Here is a 27,413-nt window from a genome sequence, read left to right on the forward strand (position 1 = left end):
CAGCATGTGAGTTGTGGGCCATTTGAAACTAATTTTGCACAGAAGTGTCATTTGTTTCATGCAGTTTATTTTCAGAACGAAATATCGGTCAGTGAAATTATACCACTTAATCTTGCACATTATGTCTTGACCTTGAGATAAGTTTAAGTCCCGTCAATGAAATTTGTGTTTGAGTCACATCTTCTTTCTTTCAGTGAAGCCATCTGGCTATCGCAAAATGTTTTTCCACGCTCAGTACAGACTTGGCCACAACCACTCTGTGGCCAGAGTCTGTCAGTCTGCAAGACAGTTTGTTCTCAGAAGCAAATCATGCATATATGCAGGTTTTTTTCTATTGGTCAGGAAGTGCTGTGCATTGCAATCACATTTTCTGCTTGTTTTGTGCTGGCAGAAAAACTGTCAGTTGTGTTTTGAGATTTCTTGTAAACAGGCATAGCTGTTTTAACAGACAAAGTATGTAGTTGTAGTGACAGCTCACCAAACACCAACCTGTCTGTTATAATGGCTTGCAAGTTTTGAGAGGTTTAAGCACAAATTCTGTTGCCTGAGAACTTTTGGTCTGGTAAGGATGTCACTAGACTAACCTGTTTTATCTAATTACTTACCAGCATTTGAGTAGTATGGCGATTAAAAAGAAAAATGTGGTATACGATAACGCATATTCTAATGATATGTGCTTCGTGTTGCTGGGTATTTGGTGCTGCCCCTGCATGCTGTAGTGACGTCGTTCTTAAAGAAGGGGTCTCCCCATCTGAAGACAAGGTGGGAGATGTGTGCTATGGGACAAGTATAATGCGTCATCTGTGTAAATTAAGAGAAATCCACTACCAATCATATAGTTCAGAAGGTCACCCAATAGGTCACCCAAAAATGAAAATTCTGTCATTCCTCACCCTCATGTCTTTCCAAACCCGTGAGATTTTCGTTCATCTTCGGAACGCACATGAAGATCTTTTTGATGAAATGTGAGAGTTTTCTGTCCCTCCGTAGACAGCTACGCAAGTAGGCTTGAGTTGACAGTAGCTTGATTAGGGATGCGGATGTATTTTTGTAATTTATTTTCATTAACAAAAACAGTAACATCTGTAAAAATGTTAAAACAAAATTTAAATTGTTTTACATTCATTTTTATTGGGTAAATTTAAATATTCTTACTGAGTTAGAACTCTGCCTATATGAAAATTACTGTTGGTCTTCCATTGTATCAGACATTTAGGTCGTAATAACCACAGGTAAAACAACACATGGCACCCCACCTCACATTACCATGGTAAAAAGTAGCAATATAGTTTCTGTGGCATCTAGAATGGCTTTATGGTATTTAGTCGGAGCACATTACAAGAACTAACAGGGTTAGTTCACCCAAAAATGAAATTTCAGTCATTAATTACTCACCCTCGTGTTGTTCCACACCTGTAAGACCTTCGTTTTTGCACAAAAATAACGACTTTATTCAACAAATTCATCTCTCCCCTGTTATTCTGCTACACTATTTACGTTGCAGTGCTTCCAGGTTCTACGTCCGAACGTCGGCTCAGCGGATGCTGGCCACGTGATCCGCACGACCCATGCGTGTGATGCTGACGCAGGAGCCAGCCGATATTGAGCCGGCGTACGGACGTAAACACAGAAGCGATGCACTGCGCCAACTGCATAACAGACTGACAGGGAAGAGGGAAAATTGTTGAATAAAGTCGTTATTTTTGTTTTGTTTTTGTAAAGTATTCTCGTCACTTCATAATATGAAGCTTGAACCATTGTAGTCACGTTGACTATTTTAATGATGTTTGTACTACTTTTCTGGACTTTGAATGCGGTAATTTCATTGCTTTCAATGGAGGATAAAAAATAGGATTTCATCAAAAATATCTTAATTTGTGTTCTGAAGATGAATGAAGGTCTTACAGGTGTGGAACGACATGAGGGTGAGTAATTAATGACAGAAATTTCATTTTTGGGTGAACTAACCCTTTAAGTATAAAATGCAAAACTGCTTGCTTATAACAAAAATTTCTGTAGTTTGAGCTATTTTTCATTACTCCTTTAATACATTTAATACATGTCTACATTAATAATATAAAATGTGATATGAATATCCCACATTGTTTCTACAATACCACGGTTACAGTTAGTGGTAATGTTGGTGGTTTGTGGATTGAAAAGTGGATTGTTGTTGCACAATGTTTCTCCTGTCTTCCACGTCTATCTACTGTTTCATCTGGCTATAAACTAGTTTAAATCAAAAAGATATTTGTGGTTTGGATCAGAGAATTCTCGAACGCTTTTCCCTGGATCTCTGTTTAGTGGTCACGTGATCGAGACCGGTCAGCGAGTAAACGCATTTGTTCTGAGCTCACGCTGTGCTGTTTTTGGGCAGAGCTAATAAACGGTCCGTCCGTGTGCAGCACGGTTCAGCATTGTTTATAGCAGTTTTCAAATTGTCAAGTTGTCATTCACGGTTTACTGCTACACCTAGCCTAAAATCTAGTGGTCACCTTGTGTTGACATTGAAACGGCATGATTTGTAAATTACGCATGGCGGCCCACATATTATATATTTTGATAGACAAGCTGTGGGCTGTTGCTTTGGACACCCACAAATTGCAAAATTGTTTAACCTGTAAAGAACGCTGGCTCGTGACACAAATATATTTTAAATACCTGCTGATTTCCTTTTAAATTACCACCTGCAAGAACAATTTTGGGACAATTACCTTGAGTACAGGCCTGTGGCTTATTGCAGAATCATTAAATTTGCAGTGGATGGGAAGAGGGATTGCCGCATTGTTGCATGTGTGAGCTCATAAAACCTGTTGATGCACCAGGGCAGTGGTAATCGTAATTACTTGAGTGATTTTCCTAGATGATGCTCTTTCATGTAATAGACCCTATAATTGACTGAAGAGATCTGGGAAAACACATTTTGAAGAATCACAACTCCCTAACGTCTCAGTTTTGGTTTCTGGGAAATGCACGTCTTTGCTCAGTATAGCGTGAGTGCTCATCAAAGGCTTTTTAAGGCTCATTTGCACTTTGTTTGTATGGATGGAAAGTTAACACATCACTGCAAGGCCCATTAGGTGCGGTGAAGCATAGGCCTCTCAACCGGCTAATGTTTGTTCGTATCAGGAAATCCCCATGCGGTTTTTTCAACAGCTTTTTCCCCCTTTCTCTTTTCTTGTATCTTATGACGTTCCACTCACCCTTGCACTTTATTGTCTAATGCCTCATTTTTTATTCACTTTTTATTTGTGCTTGCAGTTTGCATTTTTCTATTAAACATTCTGTTTTTATTCTCTTTTTGATTTTGAATTGTGTCATCATTGAGACACATTTGTGCTTCCCCATGTGCCCTATTCAAGTGTTTTAACAGACCTATCATGATTTTGGAGCTAGCAGGATTGTTTAAACCTAGCATGAACTATCTCATATTCCTTTATGTTATTGTCAGAAACAAAAGGAGCGGGTTTGCTTGTATTGGTGTGTAACAGGATCCACACCACTCCACTACGGTCTACAGTTACCTTATCATCTGGTACAACTGTGACACTTCTTTATGCAAAGCTTTTTAGGCATGTCAGATTGGATGAAATGAAGATAATTTGCAGTAGCGAGTGCATGCAGACACAAAAGATCTGGAAATTACGTCATTTAATCACGTGTCTTTCTCCATGCACATTCATGCCAGAAACACACTCCTCTTCCTGAAATGACTGTTGCACTGTTTTGCCAGGAACCATAGTGATGAAATCAGTGTAACACTTGCTAAACTCTTGATTGCCAACATGCTCTTTTATAACTTTCGAAACAGACTGTGGATTGTGTGTCTTACCTCTCTAATGAAGCTCATTTGGCATGTACGAGCCTCTCTTGCGAGGCCGGCTGCTTTTGAAAGTCACAAAAGATTCTCAACTTATCCTCTCCGGTCTCACGCAGACACTTTAGTTAAGCAGGTCCCCCCTGCCCCATACTCTAGCCACCCCTTGAGAGGTGTAATGGAGACGGCAGATGAGAGGAGAGATACGGGCGTCATTGAATACAGGCATACTCCTGCACAATGTGCCAGGCTGTGTCTGGTGCAAGCTAACACCCTGTTGTGTTTGAGGTTCGCTCGTGGCCGACCAATGCATCAAATCAGCTTGGGGGCATTCTCAGATAGTAGCTAGAGAAAAGAGCCAGCACACCTTCTCAGACTGCTATAGGCCTCTTGAAACTTTAATGATACACTGCACCTCTTTTGGAGACTGCGCTACATGCTATCTTGGTGGTTTTGCAAGGGTGAGGTGATAATGCACGCATACATAAAGCCATCCACTGCTGTCGTGTCTCTCAGTGGAATTAACAGCTAGTAAGGTGCTCCAGTACTGCAGCTGCGTTGTGAGCGCTGTGACCTTATATAGAGATACAAATGGAAAGCGTTAATCAGCTGCACAGGTGGCTGGTTGCTGGGCTACAGGTGCAGGCTGATTTGTCACAGTGACCTACCAGGACTACAGAGTGTAGTTCTTTGTGGTGATCTCAAGATAAAGCATGAGTTTTGATAAAAGTTCTAATGCGTTAACACTGTGTGAAATCTAGAAATGGTTTGAATTCTAACACTTGCGGTTGGTAAATTGCCGGTACTACTTCCGTCCCTGCTCAACAGCACAGTCTGTTTTGTAGCTCTTAATAGACAAAGACTAATATTTTGACTATTTGCTTTTTTAAAATGATGTTGGAGGTCAGGTTAATCAGAAACGTCTGAAAAAATATGTTGATAACTAGTTTAAAAATAAGTAACATGTTCAATTTAAGACATTAAAGGTGCTGTATGTATATTTATTGACTGTACTAAAGCATAAAAGTACCATGTGTTTGCACAGATTTAGGAAACTTGTTAAGTTCAAATACTTTTAAATGTGCGTTCCGTGTCAGGCTGTCTGTTTGCATTTTGGTCTGTGTGATCCTGCCTTCTGCCAATTTACACAATAGTATTTTGACACCCCTGGTTTTGCCAGTTGGTGGAAAATACAGCGCAGAAATCGCAGATTCTAACTGACTTTAAAAACCTCAGCAATAAAAAACATTGCAAACGTATACATTAGCTGATCAGTTTATGCTTTCCATTGTCAATTGCACTTCTTTTTGTTGCATGTCCTCAACCAGGCAAACTGCATGAGTGTTGAGTCTGAGGAGGACGGGGTTGAGGAACAACTCTTTCCAGTATTTTGGATTTGGACTGCAGTACCCATTTCAACTGTTAGCTTTCATTATTACTTATTGCATCTTTAACCCTTTGGTGCTGTTTGGTCATTTTTGACCAAAAAATTTTACTTTTTTTTTTTTTTTTTTTTTTTTTTTACTTCATCGGAATGGTACGAAACTAAAGGATTTGGCACTTGCTATGCAAACACACACACAAAATCATGCACATGATTCGAAAAGGTTAAATGGTCCTGAATTGTTCGCGGTCATTAGAAATGAATGGGAAACAAATTTCTTCTAGTGACTATGTTTGGTACTGCACCCAAACAAAATCTTACTGAAAGCTCATTTTTTGAGATATCAACCTCAAATTTGGAGCACAACTTGTTTAGATTTATGGCTTTGAGTAAAACATGTTTTGGAAAATATTTATTTCATATGAAATTTAAAAATAGTATTTTGTACATATTTCATAATAATAAACTTGAACTATAACTTTTTTTTAGTTTTTAGTTTCACTTCAGCAATAATGTATCAAATGTCTTTAAAAAGAGACCAAACTAAAGTCTGTGCTTCAAAGCATTTAAGATTTACGACAGTTTAAAGGGTTAGTTCACCCAAAAATGAAAATAATGTCATTAATTACTCACCCTCATGTCGTTTCACACCCGTAAGACCTTCATTCATCTTCAGAACACAAATTAAGATATTTTTGTTGAAATCCGATGGCTCAGTGAGGCCTGCATAGCCAGCAATGACATTTCCTCTCTCAAGATCCAGTAATGTACTAAAAACATATTTAAATCAGTTCATGTGAGTACAGTGGTTCAATATTAATATTATAAAGCCACGAGAATATTTTTGGTGCGCCAAAAAAAAAAAAAACCGACTTATATAGTGATGACTGATTTCAAAACACTGCTTCATGAAGCTTCGGAGCGTTATGAATCAGCATGTCAAATCAGCGGTTCGGAGCGCCAAAGTCACGTGATTTCAGCAGTTTGGCGGTTTGACACGCGATCCGAATCATGATTCGCCACAAAAGATTCATAACGCTATATCTATATATATGTATGTACTGTGTGTGTGTGTGTGTGTGTGTGTGTATATATATATATATATTACTACGATTCATTTTTTTTATGTTTTGAATTGATTCTCATGCTCACCAAGGGAGGCTCCATTTATTTGATCAGAAATACAGTAAAAACACACTAACTTTGTGACATAACGGTTTTCTATTTGAATATATTTTATAGGCTAAATGCAGTTTATTCCTGTGATGGCAAAGCTGAATTTTCACTCCAGTCTTCAGCGTCACATGATCCTTCAGAAATCATTGTAAAATAATGATTTATAATGAAACATTCTTATGTCAGTGTTTAAATAAATGCTGTTTAAAGAACAGCATTTATTTGAAATAGAATTCTTTTGTAACATTATAAATGTCTTCAGTCACATTTGATCAATCTAATCATCCTCGCTAAATATAATGTAAATATATTAATTTTTGTCTTTCAAAAAATTAAATCTTACTGACACTTTTTAAACGGTAGTGTGTATCTATTCTACAGCTATATCTGTAATTATATTTATAAGCTTTAGCTGTATCTCTATATACAGCTATTTATATCTGTATATGTAAACAAGGGGAGTACCAGTATAGTTTTCAGTTCATGCAGTTTGTAGTCAATGAAGTGAATTAAAAAAAGAAGAAGCACCAAACATCTTATGGGACCAAGTCTTTTACCTAATTTTACCTCAAGTAACCTTTTTATTTTCAAGTAAACTTTATATCTTTTCAGTCAGTGAAAACGACCTCTTCTTTATGAGCACAGTTGCAGCTGTGGTTGTTTGCGAGGTGGTTGAACTTGTACCTGTAGAGGCAGGTGTAAGGTGGTTTCTGTTAACCTGCGGACCGCAGTGTCTTGCTGCTCCATGATGTCACATGGGACTCTGGCTGCAGCCGGCAAGTGTGTTCCAGCCAGGGTTACCATAGTGGCAGAACAGACGCCCCTGTGAGAAAGAGTCCAGACTCCCTTGCCATGATAACCAGTGTCTATTTATAGACAACACTGTTTATTGCAGTGGGAGCGTTACAGCAACAAAGGGAGGGCATCGTCTGAAGCGTCTTTGTCCTGTGAGCCTTGAACATTATTGGCTTGTTGTTTTTAACCCAGTATGAGTCTAGTGATGTTAGGATAATGACGGGCAGAAGCACTGGTTGGTATTTGAACTGAACAAGAAAGCATGGCCTGTTTGTGTACAGTGTTTGGGCACTGTAGTTGGTTGTTTAACTGACACCACACACACACACACACACACACACACACACACAGCACCTTCATCGCCCACCCGTTTACAATGAAGTCACACATGGGGATTTCCTTTGCTCTGTTCTCACTTTGCATTCTGTGTGCAGTGCTCACTTGCGGACACAAAGGTTTGAAGAAAAATGCTTACGCCGAATTATCACATGCATTGCCGTCCTTATTTCGATCTTCTATGGCATCTGATTAGTCACTTTGAAACGGCTCTTTTTCTCTGAAGTGCTCTGAAACATGAAATTTGAAATCTTTTTTCCCTGTTTTAATGTCTAATGTCATCCTGTTTTTTTTCCCCCCAAGGATTTTAATTAACAAACGGCTTCATATTAAGTTAAATAGAAAAGTTCATTTTCATTTAAAGGAAAAAAAAAAAACTAATTAGAGGGCAGATGGTGTCAATTTAAAAAGCAAACAGATACATTATTTAACTCAGTGAGTCTCAAATCAGTCGTTACACCAGTTACACCAGTTTGTCTATGTGTGTGGTTGCCATCTACAGGTGAAGCTGGTGAAGTACATCAGTAAACAGTTAGAGTGGAAGCAGAGCGTTCCAGAGAGTGACAGACCGCTGGCGCTGGACTCTTACCCAAACCTCACAGACTGGCTCTACATCATCAACCTCCGGCCAGAACTCATTGAGGTACCAATATGTGTGTTTATACTGAATGCATTTGTTTCTTGGTTCCTTTATTGCCTTGAGGAATTTCAAAGTTGACCATATTTCCCTGCTTCGTGACCTTTATTCAGCTAATGGATTTTCATTTTTGGTTGGGTGTTTTTTTGTTTTGTTTTGGGTTTATTTTTTCTTTTTGATTTGTTGATTTAAGGGTTTTAGTTTATATATATATATGTATATATATATATATATATATATATAAAAAATAAAAATATAGAATAAATATAAATAAACAAATGCATGCATACAATAATTAAATAAATAGAATAACATTCAGAATATTATTTTAATGAAGTTTTTACCTCAATTTTGCATTATCTACTAACCATTTTATTAAACACAGTAAGGCACTTCTGTAAAGCATGGCCTCTTGTACCTTATTGCTGTTTCTGTTTATTTTATTATACAGCAATATTTAAAACATGAAGTTTGTTTCTTTTTTTATACAGCATTATTTAAAGCATGAAAGTACAATATAATCTCTTCTCTTTAAAAACAGGCTTCTTAAAGGGTTAATTCACCCAAAAATGAAAATTTGGTAACTTTACAATAAGGTTCATTAGTTAAGCATTAGTTAATGTGTTAACTAACATGAACTAACCATGAGCAATACATTTGTTACTGTATTTACTAATCTTCGTTAATGTTAGTTAATGAAAATACAGTTGTTCATTTTTTTAGTTCACAGTGCATTAACTAATGTTAACAAGATTTTAATAACGTATTAGTAAATGTTGAAATTAACATTAAAAAAGATTAATAAATGCTGTATAATTGCAGTTCATTATTAGTTCGTGTTAACTAATGAACCTTATTTTAAAGTGTTACTGAAATTTCTGTCATTTATTACTCACCCTCATGTCGTTCCACACCCGTAAGATCTTCGTTCATCTTCAGAACACAAATTAAGATATTTTTGATGAAATGCGAGAGGCATATGACTCATTCATAGACAGCAATATAATCAACACAATTTTTAAGGTCCAGAAAGGTACTAAAGACATTGTTAAAATAGTCCACGTGACTACAGTGGTTCAACCTTAATGTTATGAAGTGATAAAAATACTTTTTGTGTGCAAAAACAAAACAAAAATAATGACTTTGTTCAACAATTTTTCCTCTTTCCTGTCAGCCTGTTACGCAGTTGGCGCAGTGAACACATCGCAGAGCTTCCGTGTTTACGTCCAAATAAAATTAAGGTTGAACCACTGCAGTCACGTCTTTTTTAATAATGTCTTTAGTACCTTTTGGACCTTGTAAGTGTTGATTATATTGCTGTCTATGGAGGAGAATATACCTCTCGAACTTCATCAAAAATATCTTAATTTGTGTTCTGAAGATGAACGAAGGTCTCATGAGGGTGAGTAATTAAAGACAGAATTTTCAATTTTGGATGAACTAACCCTTTAAACTGTATCTTCTACTTAAAGACTGTCTGATTTTTTTTTTTTTTTTTTTAAAGTATGTTATTGGAGGGTTTGGACAGGGGAGGAAAGATGTTTTGCTTGCTCCCTGCTGTGGTCTCTGTGGCGTTTCAGCCCTCAGTGGATCCACACACCTGATCCCACTCCAAAGCTCAGAATGTGCAGTGTCAGCCACTGTCAAAAACTCTCCCGTCCGTCTATTTTTAGACTCCAAAAGGGGTCTCTCTCGCTGCCAAAAGCCACCCCCCTCCTCGCCCCCATAACTGTCATACACAAAGCTGACCAGAACAGCACTGCATTCATGAGTGCCTGGCAAATGCGCAGACTTGTTTGCTTTCAATAGACACTGAAACAGACAAACAGGGAAATAAACAGCTTATACAAGACTGAGGAACAAAACTTTAAAAATAAAAACAATTTATCCTAGTGGGGAGAGCAGGGGTCACTTTGTGGCATGCCTCTGATTAGCTGACTGCTTCACTTCGGTCACTGCGGTAGGACGGCATGTTTTTTATTGTCTCCTCCAGTTTTCCTCTCTTCAGTGTCCTAAAATACTTGCCTTGTTGTTGTGTACTTGCAACAGTCCATTTCTGTCTGTCTGTGTCAGCCTGTGGCCTGGTTTTGCTTTAGGACTAAGTGTTGACCCAATATGGTACAAAAATTGTGCATTATATAAAAGTAAACTTAAATGTTTTAAAATGTATTAATATTAATAATTTTATTATTATATTAATCATCTTAATAATTTAAGAAAAATAAAATTATATTATCTTGGCAGTCAGTAATTCACAGCACAAGACGTATTGTGGTCAGCATAAATAATCCTTATTCTTTTTGCAAGAACATATATTTAATGTAGTCTGGAAAATATTTTTGTTCGCTTTGCATATATATTTTACAGTTACATACAGTATGTTCACATAAATATGATAACATGTGATAAGCCTATTTATTTTCCTATAATTATTTTATTTTGTTTTGTTTTGTTTTATTTTGTTATTTACCTGAGACCCAATTTTGAGTCACGACTTAACAATCACTGCCCTAACCCTATAAGTTTGTATTTTAACGTATCACACCAGGCTGCTACGGTGATTCACGGGGCAGGAATGCATGCATGTGGCAGGCAGCCTGCCCCTCTCGGAGAGGACAGCAGGGAATCCAGTGGCCCCAGTGTAATAGAAATTTTTATTCATGCTGCACTCTCAGAAAAAAATAGTATAAAACACGTCACTGGGACGGTACCCTTTAAAGAGGTTCTAAAATGTGCTATTTAGGTACTAATATGCACTCTTTAGCTACAAAGGTATACCTTTTGAAAGGGTACCACCCCAGTGACAGCTTTTTTGTAGGGTCATCAAGATGGGACTTCGGACAATTTAGTTGTATTTGCATGATTAGACAGTTTAGGGAAACATGTTACATTGGAGTTATTTTGCGTATGTGTGACTTGTGGTTCCTAGTGCGTCTACAGAACTGCTAGGAAACACCTCTGCTGTCTTCCCTGATATCGTTACTGCTTTGTGAGTATTTGTTTACATGGTAGTTACTAGAAATGGAGAACAATCTAGGGTGTCATCATGCTGTGGCTGATCATATTTATATGTGTTGTTACATAAAAACTGTTATCATTTATATCTGATCATGTTTAGTCACTCTGATGTCATGATGTCACAACCTGCTACATCTGATATCACGCCCTTTATGAAATTACAGCTGACCTAGGTATTTAGGTCATTTTTAAAAAAAAAATTTTTATTTGTATAGCGCTTTTCACAATACATATCGTTCAAAGCAGCTTTACAGAGAATGCATGTCAACATTACAATTTGGAGAATGCAGTTATCTAATAATGTAATAATTTAGGCAATTAATTTACAATCACTGTTAGCAATTTAATTGAAGGTAGAAGCAAAGAGCTCCTGGAAAAATGAATTACATATTAACAATAATTAGGATATATAGAAATTTGCCAATGTGCGTGTTGATCCAGATATTGCATCTCATGTTGCATTACATGACAAAATATCAAACCAAGCAGCAACGTCACTTGTTTTATAACTAACGTCACTCTTCTTTTTTAACTATTTATAAGGTGCTTTTTTAGTGTTTGTATGACGTTGGTTCCCCTTTTTTAAGGTTTTGCTTGAAAGAGTGCTTATGCTATACTTCTTTAAAATAAAGACTACGTTTGTTCTGTAAGGCAACAACATTAAGACTTTAAGTCAGGCATCCAAATACTTTGGGGGCATCTGATCATGTCCTATCTGTAACAATCTCATCATATAGGTTATTATCGTTAAGTAAAAATAATAAAAGCATTGAAGTAAAGCTGAAATAGTTGAATTATTAATATAAATATTAGATGCAGCACTAAAATTAATCACAGGAAATTAATTATAAAAAAAACAAATACAAAATTAACTAAAAATACAAAATTGAAAGCTATATATGCTAATAGCATATAAATAATACTAAAATAACACCGATTAACACTTATCTGTTGTGTGCGAGAGTCAATGAGCAATAACTGAGAGTTGACGTCATTACACTTTATTTTGTATATTGTGACTCATTCTTTGAAATTCCAGCAGCTGCCAGTCTGATGGGGTTTCCCATTGCTCAATAACTGTGACTGAGCGGAGCAACAACCATGATGCACCATTCAAATTTATGTTTATTTATTTCTTGTTCCTGTATTTTGTTGTGGTGACTGATTATGAGTCGCTTATGGAATATAATGCTTATATTAAATCAACCAGGGTTTGGAGCGTTTGGATTTGGGCATTCCAAAACATGCCAACGTGTGTTATTGAGTAAGTCTAAAGGACACAGGCAGGAGTGGTTGTCTGAGTCATATTTTTTTGTGGGTCACATCCTGTGGATCCACTAGAGGCCTTCCTTAAGGCAAAGATAAAGAAAAAGAGATAGAAAGAAAAAAGAGTCAGTGACAAAAGCAATCTCACCCAAACCTCTGTTTCCTGTGCTGTACCCCCTTTTTTGCTCTCCTTTGTTCCTCTAATGTGGCCTCTCTTTTGGCCCAGGATGATCACTCATGCACAAAATGTATGGTGACAGGTCAAAGACCGACTTAGGCTAGCCTAACCCTCATTAATCTCTGTTTCACACAGTCAAAAGACATCCTGCTCAGTTAATAGCCTCATAAATGAGTCTTTTTGTAGAACATGTGGAATCTGTGATGTCTGCTCTGTTAATGGTTGTGGAGATAACAATAAGGATGTGAAAAATTGCGTATTTTTGAAGTTGACTAGTCAGTGGGTTGCCTGAACAACTAGTCGGATAATCTTACTTAAGGAAACTTTGCATAATTAGGCTGGTTTCAAGTTCACCTGACCCCAGTCAGAAGAGTTTCTAAGGGGGCCTTTACACAACAGCAACAGAATGGATCAGAATGCTATGGAAGCTTGTTTCTGCCATTAAATAAAAAAATTAAAAAGGTAATTGGTAATTTTTGTCTCAAAATTCTGACTTTTTTCTTGCAATTGGATGATATAAAGTCAGAATTGCGAGTTTTGAAGTCAGAATTGCGTGATGCAGTAAGAACTGCGAGTTTTGAAGTCAGAATTGCGAGTTTTGAAGTCAGAATTGTGAGTTTTGAAGTCAGAATTGCGTGATGTAAAGTTAGAATTGCGTGATATAAAGTCAGAATTGCAAGTTTTGAAGTCAGAATTGCGAGATATAAAGTAACAATACTGAGGAAAAAAAGTCAGAATTTTGAGAGAAAAAGTCACAATTACGTTTTTTATTTTTTATTTTTTATTTAGTGGTGGAAACAAGCTTCCATGGATTGCAGAGTCTTGAACATTTGAACTATTTTAGAAATGCAAAACTATTTACAGCATGAAATTTTATTTTTATTGTATTTATTATTTTTTCTTATGTTATTTTAAGAGAAATATGTGCCACTATGGCAGAAATTACCACTTTTTCCTGTGGAAAACAAAATGTCGAAGCTAAAAATGCATGGCTAATAAGTGACTATCAAGTTTAGTTTCAATTTTATTTAGTCCCATTTATATTAGAACTTTTATTGATTGATTGGTTGATTAATTGATTGAAAAAAATACTAAATATAAGTTGTTAAAAAGCGTCTTTCATGTTTTTGGTCGTATATGTTTTCTTAAGTATTATTTAATTTCTGGGAGAAATTGGTCATTTGATTAAGTTGTGGCACTGTGGCTCAAATGACTACTTTTTCCAAATAAAAAAAATCTCACAGATGTCAAGTTGCATGCATTTATTTACTAAATTATACAAATTTGCCATACCCAAAACTTGTTAAAAAGTGTCTTTGGTTGTAAATAAATAAATAAATAGTTAGTCCCCTGAGTTGACTAGTTGACCATCGCGACCCATCCTTAGTTGAGAGAAGGAATGTTAATCTGCACTTAATAAACTGAACAGCTCAGTTGGTGACCATGTGTTTTTAGGAGGAGTGTCCAGAGCTGCGGAGAGACTTCCCAGGCATGTTCACAGGAAGGAAAGAGGGATAGAGGGGAGGGACGGTGGGGAAAGGGAGGAGGGACGGGGCGAGTAGGAGGGGAAGTTTGGGTTGGAAGGGAGCAGCTCTTACAGCGTGACTGACTTCTGAGGACAGACTTTGATTTTGTTGTTTCTGGGATATGAGATTTAGGAAAGGACAACTTCAGTGGAGAATCTCTCGTGGTATAGTATTCTTGACTGCTTCGTGTTTTGGAGTCTCATTTTAAGACTGTGTTTTGTTTTTGATGTTTGTCGGTTTCCTGCCTGCATGCAAGTGCCTCTGTGGTCATAGAAAGTCTGCAAACGAAATTAGCAACGGCAGATATCTAACGCTATGTTTGAACACAAGAGGCTCACAAACTCAGAAGCCTGTGGGGAAGTTCCTCGTTTACCATTTGTTTGAGATACTTATCAAGTTGAAATTCCACTGAAGAGCTTTTTGAGGGAGGCTTGGTGATTTTTATCTATTTATTTAATTTGTGAGGACACATTTTGGCACTTTTTCTTAATGGTTGTAGATTCACTCTACTAACAGACCAGAAGTAACCATCACTGTCAACGACTTATTCTGATGAATTGTTTGTTAGGAGAGTTTAACTGGATTATTTGAATTGTGGTGGGTGGGAGTTGTGTGCGTTTGTTTGGATGGAAGCAAGCGCAACGCTGCGTTTAGCTTTTATGTTCAGAGCATCACTCCCTGTGTTACGTCAGCTCATAAACTCAGGTACAAGGCATGTTCAGACATCACCTCGGTATCGGTATGTGTCATTTCACCTGCTCTCTGCCCCAGCTTGTCTGTTTTAACACAGTAATTCATGTACTTATTAACTCAGACGTATAGATCAACCAAGATGTGTATTTTACACCCTCATTATGAAAATGTACCTGATGTGTTGTGTTCTGAATGACAGAATAGAGAAATAAACAATAGCATGTCCATTAGATGAAAGTTTATTTATATTACTGTATGTTTATGGAAAGATTACACTTATTGGTTTGACTTATACTCCGCTTAAGTTAATATTGGTCTCTTGTTCTTACAGCTTTAAGGTAAATGTTTTGATAATGTTGTCTAGTATTTGTTGAGAAGAGATCTGTGCTTTTAATTCTTATCTTTGGCTGTTGTTCAAAAAGGAAGTCTCCATAAGGATGCTGGAAGATCCCCATTCCCCTGAGTGCTATGCATGCAATTTCAGAAGGCAGTTTCACTTGTTTATGATGTGCTGTATCACACACACCCACCTCATACAAACACAATTAGTGTAACGGAGGAATTTCCCATTTTTTTTAAATATCACAAGGTACCAAAAATGTTATTGTTATTATTTTTAAATCTACACATTTAGAAAATATTTGCATATTAAAAACAATATATATCTAAATATATTATAATGTATTTTATTTGTGTGTTTATTTTTAGTATTGTTTATGTAAGGGATAATCCACGGCTAGTTGTGTGTGCATTAAACGAGTTTAATGCACGCCGTGGAGGCAAAGAACCACCTGACGTGATTTAATGCACAGCTAGCCGTGGATTATTGCGCTTATACCATGGTCATTTCCAAACATTGACAACTTAAAGCTGTTACTGGTGTTTGCAGCATGATATTTAACCGGAAGGGTAAAAATTATGGTTATTATGGTCATTTACGGCTCGTTAGATCTAATGTAGCATTCTGCTGCTTTAAATCTGACACAGAGATAAAGTAGTGCGTAAGATTACATTTATTTGAATAGCATTACACCGTGTCCTAACCAGATGCGACGCGACATCGTGGCTGAAACAGCAACACAATGTATGGCAATGATATTATCAGGTACTGTTTATGTGCTTTATTTAATGTTAAAAGCGTCTAATGTGAGTTTGAATATCATTCTGTGTTCCCAGCTTTTTAGCTGTAATGAAAACAACACTGGCTAATTCATCTCAGATCTTGAAAATAAATAAATGGGCACAAGAACGTTCAAACTGTCAACTCAATGCGAACAAACAAGTGTATTCTATGACAAAGATTGGTTCAGTCACTCCGTATGTACTTTAAATAATGTTTAAATGGTGTAATATTTATGAATTTTACTAAGTACTTGCCCATTTCATGTGTCCGCTGTGCTCTTGCCGAGAGAGCCCGCCCACACTCTCTTCTGATTGGCTGTGGTTTTTGATTGATTTTATCGCTTCTCATTGTCGTGTCGAGTCTAGTGTGGACAGTCAAATTGTTTGTTGCTGGAATCTTAACGCATCGCATCTGGTTAGGACACGATGTTATTTGAATTAATTATCGAGAGAGAGAGAGAGAGGTGTGTGTGTGTGAATTACCTGTTGTTCAGCTTCTCTCTATTAACAACTTAGCTGTGAGTTTAATTACTTCAAAACCAGCGATGTTACCCCCTTGTTGTTGAGAAATATAATGTAGTGAATCAGTAGCGAAGATGATTTATTAATAAAAGTCTCAGGGCAGCGTTGATAAGTTTCTGTGCTGTGTGTGTGTGTGCTGGAGTATTTATTAATATTTTGAATTAGCTTTTATTTTTTTAATATTTCTATTTAGCTTTCATTTATTCCTATCTGTTTTTTTTTTTATTGCTTACTTCTAATGTTTAATTTTTTCATCTAATATTTCAATTTTATTTCAACATTATTTCAATTACTGAAAATGTTTTTAATATGCTTTTTTTTTTTTTGTGTCTTAAGTTTTTCTCAACATTTTGGGAAACTGAAAACCTTCCACTACCACCTGACTATCAGCATTATTTCTTGCCTGATACTGCTTAATTATCAGTTTTGTCCCTGAAGTGTAGCTTACATAGCTAAAATGAAACAAACACACACACACACACACACACGCCTGCTATAAACACAGCAGTAGTTGCGTGATTCCCCTTAACCAGCCACGCAGACATCTTGACAACGTTTAGCAACCAAGCATAAAAATTGAGTCATTTTACTCTTCCACCTGAAACCTTTCTACGCTGATGTGTGCTATATCACATTTTTAAAATCAAAACTCTGTATTGATGAATCTGATTCATCCCATCTTCTCTGCCGATAGACTTTCTGTTCCTTTTTTGATCGTCTAGACCAAGGGGTCTGAGCACTGACGCAAACATACATTTACCAAAATGCTCCTCTCTAGGGTTAATTTTTCTAGCTGACTAATGAGTTTTGAATGGCTTTTCTGGGGTAAATGTAATGTTACATGACATTGTTTACACGCTGTTTTATTGATGTCTTTTGGGGGTTGAGTGATTACATGACACGTGATTTTACACGACACATTAAAAAGCGCCGAAACGGTATTTCTTGTTTGAATTTTGTAATAAAATTGAGAGAATTTATCAAAGCACAATGCTTATTAAGTGTGCTTCTTTAAAGAGAATCGATTAAAATCAAGAAATCGATATTTTTAACCCAGCTCTAGTCTAATGTGTCCTGTTATCTCTTCATTTACCATGGAGACCACACTGACCACAGCTAGAGCTGTTGCTGGGCAGCTTCTCAGTCATGCGTTTGAGTAAGCGTGTGTGTGTGTTTTGGGTGAGAATTGAAATACGGCAGGGAGACGCCAAAGAGCGCAGGAATGTTGTAGGGTGGAGGAATGTAACAGAGAGGGCGGACAGTGAAAGAAAACCGGACTGTGCAGGGTATCTGGACATTGGCTCAGTCTGGTGCCATGAGATGCCAGCAGTCTTAGTGGCGGCGGGGGGATTCCAGGGGGCTTTATCACCTAATCTTTCTCTAATTAGTATATAGACTCCATTCCGTCTGACTATATGAGCCACATCAGTGGCCACAGAAATGCCAAATAAGTCAAGAAGTAATATCTGGTGCTGTTTACTGAATAAATATCATTTTACAAGAATGTGCAGTTAATCATCTGTGTTCATTTCTGCCTATATGCAATGATTATTGTTTTATTCTGTCTTCCAGGCAGTCCCTGTGAAGCTGTCTCTGGATGCTTTGCTGCAAATGTCCAGTGCCCAGGTGGAAGACACCATGAAAAGACTGGGTTGTAGCAGCGAGGAGTGTTCCCGCATCACCGCTGCCCTCTCCTGTCTCAAGAGCGCTACTGACACAGGTCACTGCTGACTCCTTCCTGCTCTAGGCTTTTTACCATGCTTTAATTCTAGCTATATTAAAGGGTTAGTTCACCCAAAAATGAAAATAATGTCATTTATTACTCACCCTCATGTTGTTCCACACCCGTAAGACCTTTGTTCATCTTCAGAACACAAATTAAGATATTTTTGATGAAATCCCATGGCTCAGTGAGGCCTGCATAGCCAGCAATGACATTTCCTCTCTCAAGATCCATTAATGTACTAAAAACATATTTAAATCAGTTCATGTGAGTACAGTGGTTCAATATTAATATTATAAAGCCAGGAGAATATTTTTGGTGCGCCAAAAAAACAAAGTAACGACTTATATAGTGATGGCCGATTTCAAAACACTGCTTCATGAAGCTTCAGAGCGTTATGAATCTTTTGTGTCGAATCAGCGGTTCGGAGCGCCAAAGTCACGTGATTTCAGCAGTTTGGTGGTTTGACACGCGATCCGAATCATGATTCATGACTTTGGCAGTTTGATTCACGCTCCGAATCACTGATTCGAAACAAAAGATTCGTAAAGCTTCGAAGCTTCATGAAGCAGTGTTTTGAAATCGCCCATCAGTAGATATTGTTGAATAAAGTTGTTTTTTTGGTTGTTATTTTTGGCGCACAAAAAGTATTCTCGTCGCTTCATAACATTAAGGTTGAACCACTGTAGTCACATGAACTGTTTTAAATATGTCTTTAGTAGCTTTCGTGGCGTTTGAAAGTGTTAATTATCTTGCTGTCAATGGAGGCCTCACTGATTTTATCAAAAATATCTTAATTTGTGTTCTGAAGAGGTTTTACAGGTGTGGAACGACATGAGGGTGAGTAATAAATGATATAATTTTCATTTTTGGGTGAACTAACCATTTAAACTTAAAGAACTAACAAAAATTAGAAATGTTACCTGGGCAACTACCTAAAACAAAATAAGTACTAAAATTACTAAAAACTGAAATAAAAATTAATTAAATTTAATTTAAAATTAAAGCTAAACAGAAATATAAAAAAAAATAATAATCAAAAAATTACAAAAGCATACTAAAATTTAAACTAAAATGAAAACTAAAAAATAAAAGCTTATTCAAAATATTAATAAATACTATAATTGTATATAAATAATACTAAAATACCACTGGAGAGCAGTCATTTCAGTCAAGGTCTGGAGCCCAGCATCGATCATCCACCTGCTCCTGAATTGTCCTAAAGTCTCTCACTCTTTGTGTTTTAGGAGGAGGACTTCTTAGGAAAGAAGGCATCCCGTGGATAGCAGAACCCACTCAACGTGACAGTACCTCTGCTGACCCGCTGTCTTGTTCTATGCGTGCACCTCAGTCTTACAGTCCCAACCCAATCAGCTGGCCCCCTCCTTCTGCTTTCCCTGCCCCTCGTTCCTGTGTGTCAGTTTCTGCCCTACCCTCAGCGGACTTCCCTACAATTGTCCACACCCGCTATGACGGGCTGACGGACCCCTTCTCATCCTCCCCGCAGCTGAACCGCTGCACCTCCGGGCTGCTGTCCACCCCTCCAGCCACCCCACCACCGAAAAAGTCCGGCAAGTTGAAGCCCCTACGAACTCCACCACCCCCCTCCCGCAAGCTGCTGAACATCTTTCCCAGCATCACCCTCACACGCAGCAAGAGCCAGAGCCAACTGGCCAACCGGATAGATGACCCTACACCCAACAAGTAAGTTCAGCACTGAATAATATTTTATTTATGAATGTATTGCTCCATGGCATGATGATCTCTTCTCAAAGTTTGCTTTGAGAGTGTTTATTTTGACAGCCGAATAAGTGGTAAAGTATTAAATGTGATTTGTGTGAGTTTGCTTCCGGACGTTAGGGTGTCTTTAATATTGTCTAGATTACAGCAACTTTTGCTATTTGACCACTGCATATTATTTAAATGCAAACTAGATTTGCATTTCTGAAATTGCAGAAGGAAATCATAGTGCTGGTTCTGCTTTTCTGTTATCATGCTGACTACTCAAAAAGTGGCCTATTGTCAGTCCGCTTCACACAGAAATCCACAGTCACAGCGTGGCTATAGATGATTAAATACATGCAAAGAAAATTGACCAATCACAATTTAGTATTCAAATATAATACTATTCAAAGGTTTGTGGTCTGTACATTTTTTTTTTTTTTGAAAGAAGACTCTAATACTCACCAAGGTTGCATTTATTTGATCAAAAATACAGTAAAAACAGTAATATTGTGAAATATTTCAATTCAAAATCACCTTTTTCAATTTTGTAAATATAATTTATTATTAACTGTTGTGCTGTTTAATATTTTTGTGAAATTATTTGATGATAAATAAAGTTCAAAAGAGCAGCATTTATTTGAAATAGAAATCTTTTTTAACCTTGTCACTTTTGATCAATAACTTTAATAATATTAATAATAATATTGCTGAATAAAAGTGATAAAATGAATCTTGTTGACCTCAAACTTTTGGGTGGTTGTGTCGATCCATTTGCAATATGATGACGCTTTCACGGCTGTCTGTAACAATAATGCATCCGTTTGGACATTAGCCTGCATTATGTATTGATTTTTTCCTTTCCTGATACAGCCTAATACGACAAACATGTTGTCGGAATCTCAAAAACACTTACGGCACTGTACAGTCATGAAGTACAGTAATGCACTGAGGTGACAGGAATAGAATATGTTCATTGGAAGGGTGTGACTATTTAAAGATAAAATCTGATGCATAAGCAATGCCTCTTCAAACAATGAAATTAGTCACAGGGCTAACAGTAAGATGAAACTACACAGAAATATATGTTGACATTTCATTTTATTTGTGTTAATCTTGATGTAACTAAGAATTCTTTACATGCATAATCGTGTTTGAAATGAATATTCTGTCATTGCTTAATCACACTCATTTTGCTCCACACCTGTCTGAAAAATGACACTTTTACACCTGCCGTTTTTCGCATCGGTGTGCACACTCACATTGGCGCCCTTTGTTTAGTCACGAGGCGTTAAACGTCGGTGATAATCGCGCGCGATATTCGTCCCGGTGTGCACAGGCCTTTATAATCTACCTTCATTGGGCTGTGACTTAAACATTGACTCAATGAGATCTGTCAAAATTGTCAGTGAATAATGACGTAACGGATTAGTTCACTTCAGAATTCAAATTTCCTGATAATTTACTCACCCCCATGTCATCCAAGATGTTCATGTCTTTCTTTCTTCAGTCGAAAAAGAAATTAAGGTTTTTGAGGAAAACATTCCAGGATTTTACTCCATATAGTGGACTTCAATGGGGACCAATGGGTTGCAGTTTCAGTGCAGCTTCAAAGTGCTCTACATGATCCCAGACGAGGAATAAGAGTCTTATCTAGTGAAATGATCGATCATTTTCTAAATAAAAATAAAAATGTATATTCTTTTTAACCTCAAATGCTCGTCTTGCACTAGCTCTGCGATGCGTGTCCATGACTTCATGCATTACGTCATGTTGGAAAGGTCATACGCGACGTAGGCGGAAGTACTGACCAAGTGTTTAAAAAACAAGAAAAGGTAAAACAGCGATGTTGGACGATTTTGAAGCTGGAGGAGAAAATGAGAAGTTTTTCGCCTTACCCTACCCTGCTACTGGATCGGTACTTTCACCTATGTCACGCGTGACCTTTCCAACGTGATTTCGTAATGCGCATTGCAGAGCTAGTGCAAGACAAGCATTTGTGGTTAAAAAAATATATACATTTTTATTTTATTTTTTTTAGAAAATCGTTTTGCTAGATAAGACCCTTATTTCTCGTCTGGGATCGTGTAGAGCTCTTTGAAGCTGCACTGAAACTGACATTTGGACCTTCAACCTGTTGGTCCCCATTGAAGTCCACTATATGGAGAAACATCCTGGAATGTTTTCTTCAAAAACTTAAATTTATTTTCGACTGAAGAAAGAAAGATGAACATCTAATATTAATATTTAGTAATATTTTATGATACTTTAATGGTGCTTTATTGGACTTTTGACAGCCCCATTCCTGATTCACTTTCATTATAGTAAGAAGAGTGGCCAAGATATTCCTAAAAAAATTGGCCATTTGTGTTTGACAGAAGGAAGAAAATCTTTGGTACATCTAGAGGATTTTCAGTTATATGTTGCACAACATTTGCTTCACATAACATGTTGCCTAACTCAGCAAAAATTTGGAATGATTTTTTTTGCCCTGCAGCACAAATCCTTCTTAGACAAAATGTTCTACATATTCTTTTAGTTCATGCCATATGTGTACCATACAAAGTCGGCCTGCCCCGTGTGTGTTCGGTCTGTGGGAGCGGACTGCTGTGTCATCTGAGATCACTGATGGCTTAGGTCCAGGCAGGTTTTGGAGGGGGGCGGAGTAGTCCAACACTCCCCCTCTTTCCACCCCTTCACGTAGCCCCAGTGTTTCCCGTTAGCACAAGGCCGAGGTCAGACCCCTTCTCAGACTCGCTGGCGTCCTGTGCTTGATCATTCCCGCTCCTCTCCTCTCTCTCTGAGCCAATAAATGTCCGCAGGATTGGAGCTCCTCCTCAGAATCTGTGTGTGAACTGTTGTCCACCACAACTCCCTGCCTGTGAAGCTGCACGACTGCATTTCTACCATATTTTTTAAATATTTGTGGTGGTCAAGCTGCAGATGTGTGTTTGTTTTTAAAGTACTATAAAACGATTTCTTGCTGGGTGATACAGATGAGTCAGTACGTAAGCTTTCTGGGAACTATAATTGGTTGCATTGTAATAATTCCAATTAAATGCAGCAGGTGATGAGAGTGTTAAAGGATTAGTTCACTTTCAAATGAAACTTATCCCACGATTTACTCACCCTCAAGCTATCCTAGGTGTATATGACTTTCTTCTTTCTGATGAACACAATTGGAGATACAGTATCTCACAGAAGTGAGTACACCCCTCACATTTTTGTAAATATTTTATTATATCTTTTCATGTGACAACACTGAAGAAATGACACTTTGCTACAATGTAAAGTAGTGAGTGTACAGCTTGTATAACAGTGTAAATTTGCTGTCCCCTCAAAATAACTCAACACACAGCCATTAATGTCTAAACCGCTGGACACAAAAGTGAAAATGTCCAAATTGGGCCCAATTAGCCATTTTCTCTCCCCGGTGTCATGTGTCAGGTGTGAATGGGGAGCAGGTGTGTTAAATTTGGTGTTATCGCTCTCTCTCTTTCATACTGGTCACTGGAAGTTCAACATGGCACCTCATGGCAAAGAACTCTCTGAGGATCTGAAAAAAAGAATTGTTGCTCTACATAAAGATGGCGTAGGCTATAAGAAGATTGCCAAGACCCTGAAACTGAGCTGCAGCACGGTGGCCAAGACCATACAGCGGTTTAACAGGACAGGTTCCACTCAGAACAGGCCTCGCCATGGTCGACCAAAGAAGTTGAGTGCACGTGCTCAGCGTCATATCCAGAGGTTGTGTTTGGGAAATGGACGTATGAGTGCTGCCAGCATTGCTGCAGAGGTTGAAGGGGTGGGGGGTCAGCCTGTCAGTGCTCAGACCATACGCTGCACACTGCATCAAATTGGTCTGCATGGCTGTCGTCCCAGAAGGAAGCCTCTTCTAAAGATGATGCACAAGAAAGCCCGCAAACAGTTCGCTGAAGACTAGCAGACTAAGGACATGGATTACTGGAACCATGTCCTGTGGTCTGATGAGACCAAGATAAACTTATTTGGTTCAGATGGTGTCAAGCGTGTGTGGCGGCAACCAGGTGAGGAGTACAAAGACAAGTCTTGCCTACAGTCAAGCATGGTGGTGGGAGTGTCATGGTCTGGGGCTGCATGAGTGCTGCCGGCACTGGGGAGCTACAGTTCATTGAGGGAACCATGAATGCCAACATGTACTGTGACATACTGAAGCAGAGCATGATCCCCTCCCTTCGGAGACTGGGCCGCAGGGCAGTATTCCAACATGATAACAACCCCAAACACACCTCTGAAACGACCACTGCCTTGCTAAAGAAGCTGAGGGTAAAGGTGATGGACTGGCCAAGCATGTCTCCAGACCTAAACCCTATTGAGCATCTGTGGGGCATCCTCAAACAGAAGGTGGAGGAGCGCAAGGTCTCTAACATCCACCAGCTCTGTGATGTTGTCATGGAGGAGTGGAAGAGGACTCCAGTGGAAACCTGTGAAGCTCTGGTGAACTCCATGCCCAAGAGGGTTAAGGCAGTGCTGGAAAATAATGGTGGCCACACAAAATATTGACACTTTGGGCCCAATTTGGACATTTTCACTTAGGGGTGTACTCACTTTTGTGTCCAGTGGTTTAGACATTAATGGCTGTGTGTTGAGTTATTTTGAGGGGACACCAAATTTACACTGTTATACAAGCTGTACACTCACTACTTTACATTGTAGCAAAGTGTCATTTCTTCAGTGTTGTCACATGAAAAGATATATTTACAAAAATGTGAGGGGTGTACTCACTTCTGTGAGATACTGTATTAATAAATATCCTGACGCATCCAAGCTTTATAATGTGAACAGAGGTCACAAGTGCTTCCATCCACATCCATCCATCATAAACGTGTACTCCACAAGGCTCCAGGGGTTAATAAAGGCCTTCTGATGCGTTTGTGTAAAAAAAAAAAAAATCCATATTTAAGAAGTTATGAAGTAAAATATCTAGCTTCCGCTAGACCGCCTTCCGTATTCAACGTACGAAGAACCTTTAAAAATAGCATAATAGGGGCACTTTAAATGGCGTCACACTGCAGGGCACGTCAACTTCCCAGAAGTGTTTGATGTCAGCTACCCAGATACCAAATGTAGTCTTGTTTCCTCTGCCCTGCAGGAGTGGGAAGAAAAACAAGCCGCTTCTGAACGTGCAGGTAAACGGTGGAGGAAATGGCTGGGAAGACTCACCATCACGATCACCACTGCTGTCTGCCCGTTCCCCCTGCATCCTACCAAATACCCCCAGTCATCTGGGAGATCCTGCGGGTATAAGAAGTAAGTTTTCTTATTTAGCCCTAGTAAAAAACTGCCTTCCTAAACAGCATTTAGTGCTTCCAACATGAAGACTGATCCAAAGACAGCAACGCTATGCTTCCTTCTAAAATTTGTATTGTATGTATACTCATTTGAGTATCACAACATTAGCTAAGCAACATGCAAACACTAAACTAATTTTTAATGCATTTTGAGTCTAATCTGTGTTTCTTTAACATCATATAGATAATATTGCAACCCATGGAAGCTCTCCGCTAATCATGAGGAAGGATATTGGTCTGGATGTCACACACAGGTACTGACCACTGATTTCCTGTTTTCATTCTTATGCACTAGTTTGTCCAACACAACTGAAATTGTGCCTCCTCAGGTTTTCCACCAAGTCCTGGTTGTCTCAGACGTGCCAGGTGTGCAAGAAGAACATGATGTTTGGTGTTAAATGCAAACATTGCAAGTAAGCAAAGACGAGAAACATTTAGGAAAACCACGTCTGACTTCCCACTATCTCCCTGCTAATGTTTGCTTCCATCTCTTTTAGGGTGAAGTGCCACAACAAATGTACCAAAGAGGCCCCTAAGTGCAGGATTTCATTTGCACCATGTAAGATTTTGTACAAGTGCTGTATATTCAGACAGTTTTGTGCTGCAGGTGATCTAAAGTTATGTCCTGTTCTTTCAGTTCCAAACAAGATCAGAAGAACGGAATCAGTACCATCAGGAATCAACAACCAGGTGGAGCGACCGGCAGAGTCGCATCAGTACGGAACATTACCCAAGGCAATAAACAAAAAGGCATGTAGCAACCACACGAACCAGGAAGTTAAGATTCACGTCATACTAACTCCTTATATGTGCTGACTCAGAGTGGTGTTGTAAGTCTCTTAAAGTTTAAGTGTGTCATTTAAAAAAAAAAAAAAAAAAAAAACTTTAATAATAATAAGTAAATAAATTATATAAGATGATAATTTAAAAAGACCTTTATTATTATTTATTTTTGCAATTCAAATTGGTGATGCTATTGAATGTTATTGAACTTCTGTTTCAAACATCCATTTTTACTCCTTGTTTCTGGAGAATGTTTTCTAAGATTTGTGTCTTTCCCTTCAGGAGCACCCTCCATCACTGAGTCACCTGGACTCCAGTAGTAACCCCTCCTCCACCACCTCCTCCACCCCCTCCTCACCTGCCCCCTTCAGTCAGAGCAACCCCCCAAGCGCCACTCCGCCTTCCAACCCCTCCCCTAAGGGTCACATTGACAGTCGCTTTCACTTCCCAGGTCAGTTTTGGTTACACATGAAACTTATTTACTTTCCCACGTCTAAAACCATTTAAAATTCGACACAAGAAGGTCTCTCTTTTTGAAGCACTTCTTCATTGTCTGTCCTCCAGTGCTCAGAATTAACCTCTTGGATGAATGTATACTAACCTACTAATATCTGCCCGCAGTGCATTACTAAAGCATTACTAAAACGTACTCTTGCTGATGCATAACAAGCAAGTTGTTTAACTGGGTCTTTCTCTTTTCCTTGCGGACATCTGTCCCATTCGTTAGCTGCCTGCTACTTTCAGCATAGACAGCAGTTTGTCTTCCCTGGTGAGTTAACAATCCTCCACACCACAAAACTCTGTTATTTACCCTTCAGGTGTGATGTCCGAGTTCCTTGTTGAGTTATCACTGACCTTTTGAGACAACTCAACTGTGCTTACCCAAACTTAACCTCTACAATTTGAGATTAAGGCCCTGTCTCAAATGGACAGGTTTGCTGCAGAGCTTGGGACACCCATTGTAAGACCGCAAGTGCACATGAAGTGTGCAGTTTGGGACAGGGCCTGTGTTGCTAGTAGTTTTTAGACTGTGGTGTGCTGCCTCCTAGTGGTTATTTATGGGAATCGCTTAATTTTTTTGCACTTTCAGTTCTCTTGTAGTGTGCGTGGTGTATAGTTTATATTATATTAAAGGTTCACCAAGTTATCAACACATGAAAACTATTACTATTGCTCAAATCCCTAACCTTAAATACTAAACTTTGGCACATACAATACCGTTTAAAAGTTGTAAGATAATATAAAGAGATCAATACTTTTATTCAGAAAGGTCCACATTAAATGGATCAAAAGTGAGAGTAAAGACATTTATAAGCATACAAATGATTTCTGTTTCAATCAAATGTTCTTCTTTTGAACTGTTCATCAAAGAATCCTGAAAAAAA

General features: G+C 38.1%; 1 protein-coding gene across 6 annotated transcripts in view; it reads left to right on the forward strand.

Annotated features, from left to right (window-relative positions):
• The window catches only part of ksr1b (kinase suppressor of ras 1b), a 47,148-nt gene that overhangs the window by 9,553 nt on the left and 10,182 nt on the right, over positions 1 to 27,413 (forward strand). For 2 of the 6 annotated variants that reach the window (XM_051861410.1, XM_051861411.1), the window contains exons 2-11: positions 8,011 to 8,151; positions 18,043 to 18,190; positions 19,441 to 19,897; positions 25,047 to 25,204; positions 25,430 to 25,499; positions 25,575 to 25,658; positions 25,743 to 25,804; positions 25,883 to 25,995; positions 26,311 to 26,479; positions 26,756 to 26,797. In XM_051861410.1, the coding sequence (XP_051717370.1) occupies positions 8,011 to 8,151; positions 18,043 to 18,190; positions 19,441 to 19,897; positions 25,047 to 25,204; positions 25,430 to 25,499; positions 25,575 to 25,658; positions 25,743 to 25,804; positions 25,883 to 25,995; positions 26,311 to 26,479; positions 26,756 to 26,797 (1,444 nt within the window). Of the gene's footprint in view, positions 1 to 8,010; positions 8,152 to 9,933; positions 10,106 to 14,137; positions 14,298 to 18,042; positions 18,191 to 19,440; positions 19,898 to 25,046; positions 25,205 to 25,429; positions 25,500 to 25,574; positions 25,659 to 25,742; positions 25,805 to 25,882; positions 25,996 to 26,310; positions 26,480 to 26,755; positions 26,798 to 27,413 lie in introns of those variants that run through there. The other 4 variants (XM_051861412.1, XM_051861413.1, XM_051861415.1 and 1 more) reach the window with 3 other exon arrangements.

The sequence above is a fragment of the Ctenopharyngodon idella genome, chromosome 15, assembly GCF_019924925.1.
Source record: "Ctenopharyngodon idella isolate HZGC_01 chromosome 15, HZGC01, whole genome shotgun sequence".
Classification (NCBI taxonomy): domain Eukaryota; kingdom Metazoa; phylum Chordata; class Actinopteri; order Cypriniformes; family Xenocyprididae; genus Ctenopharyngodon; species Ctenopharyngodon idella.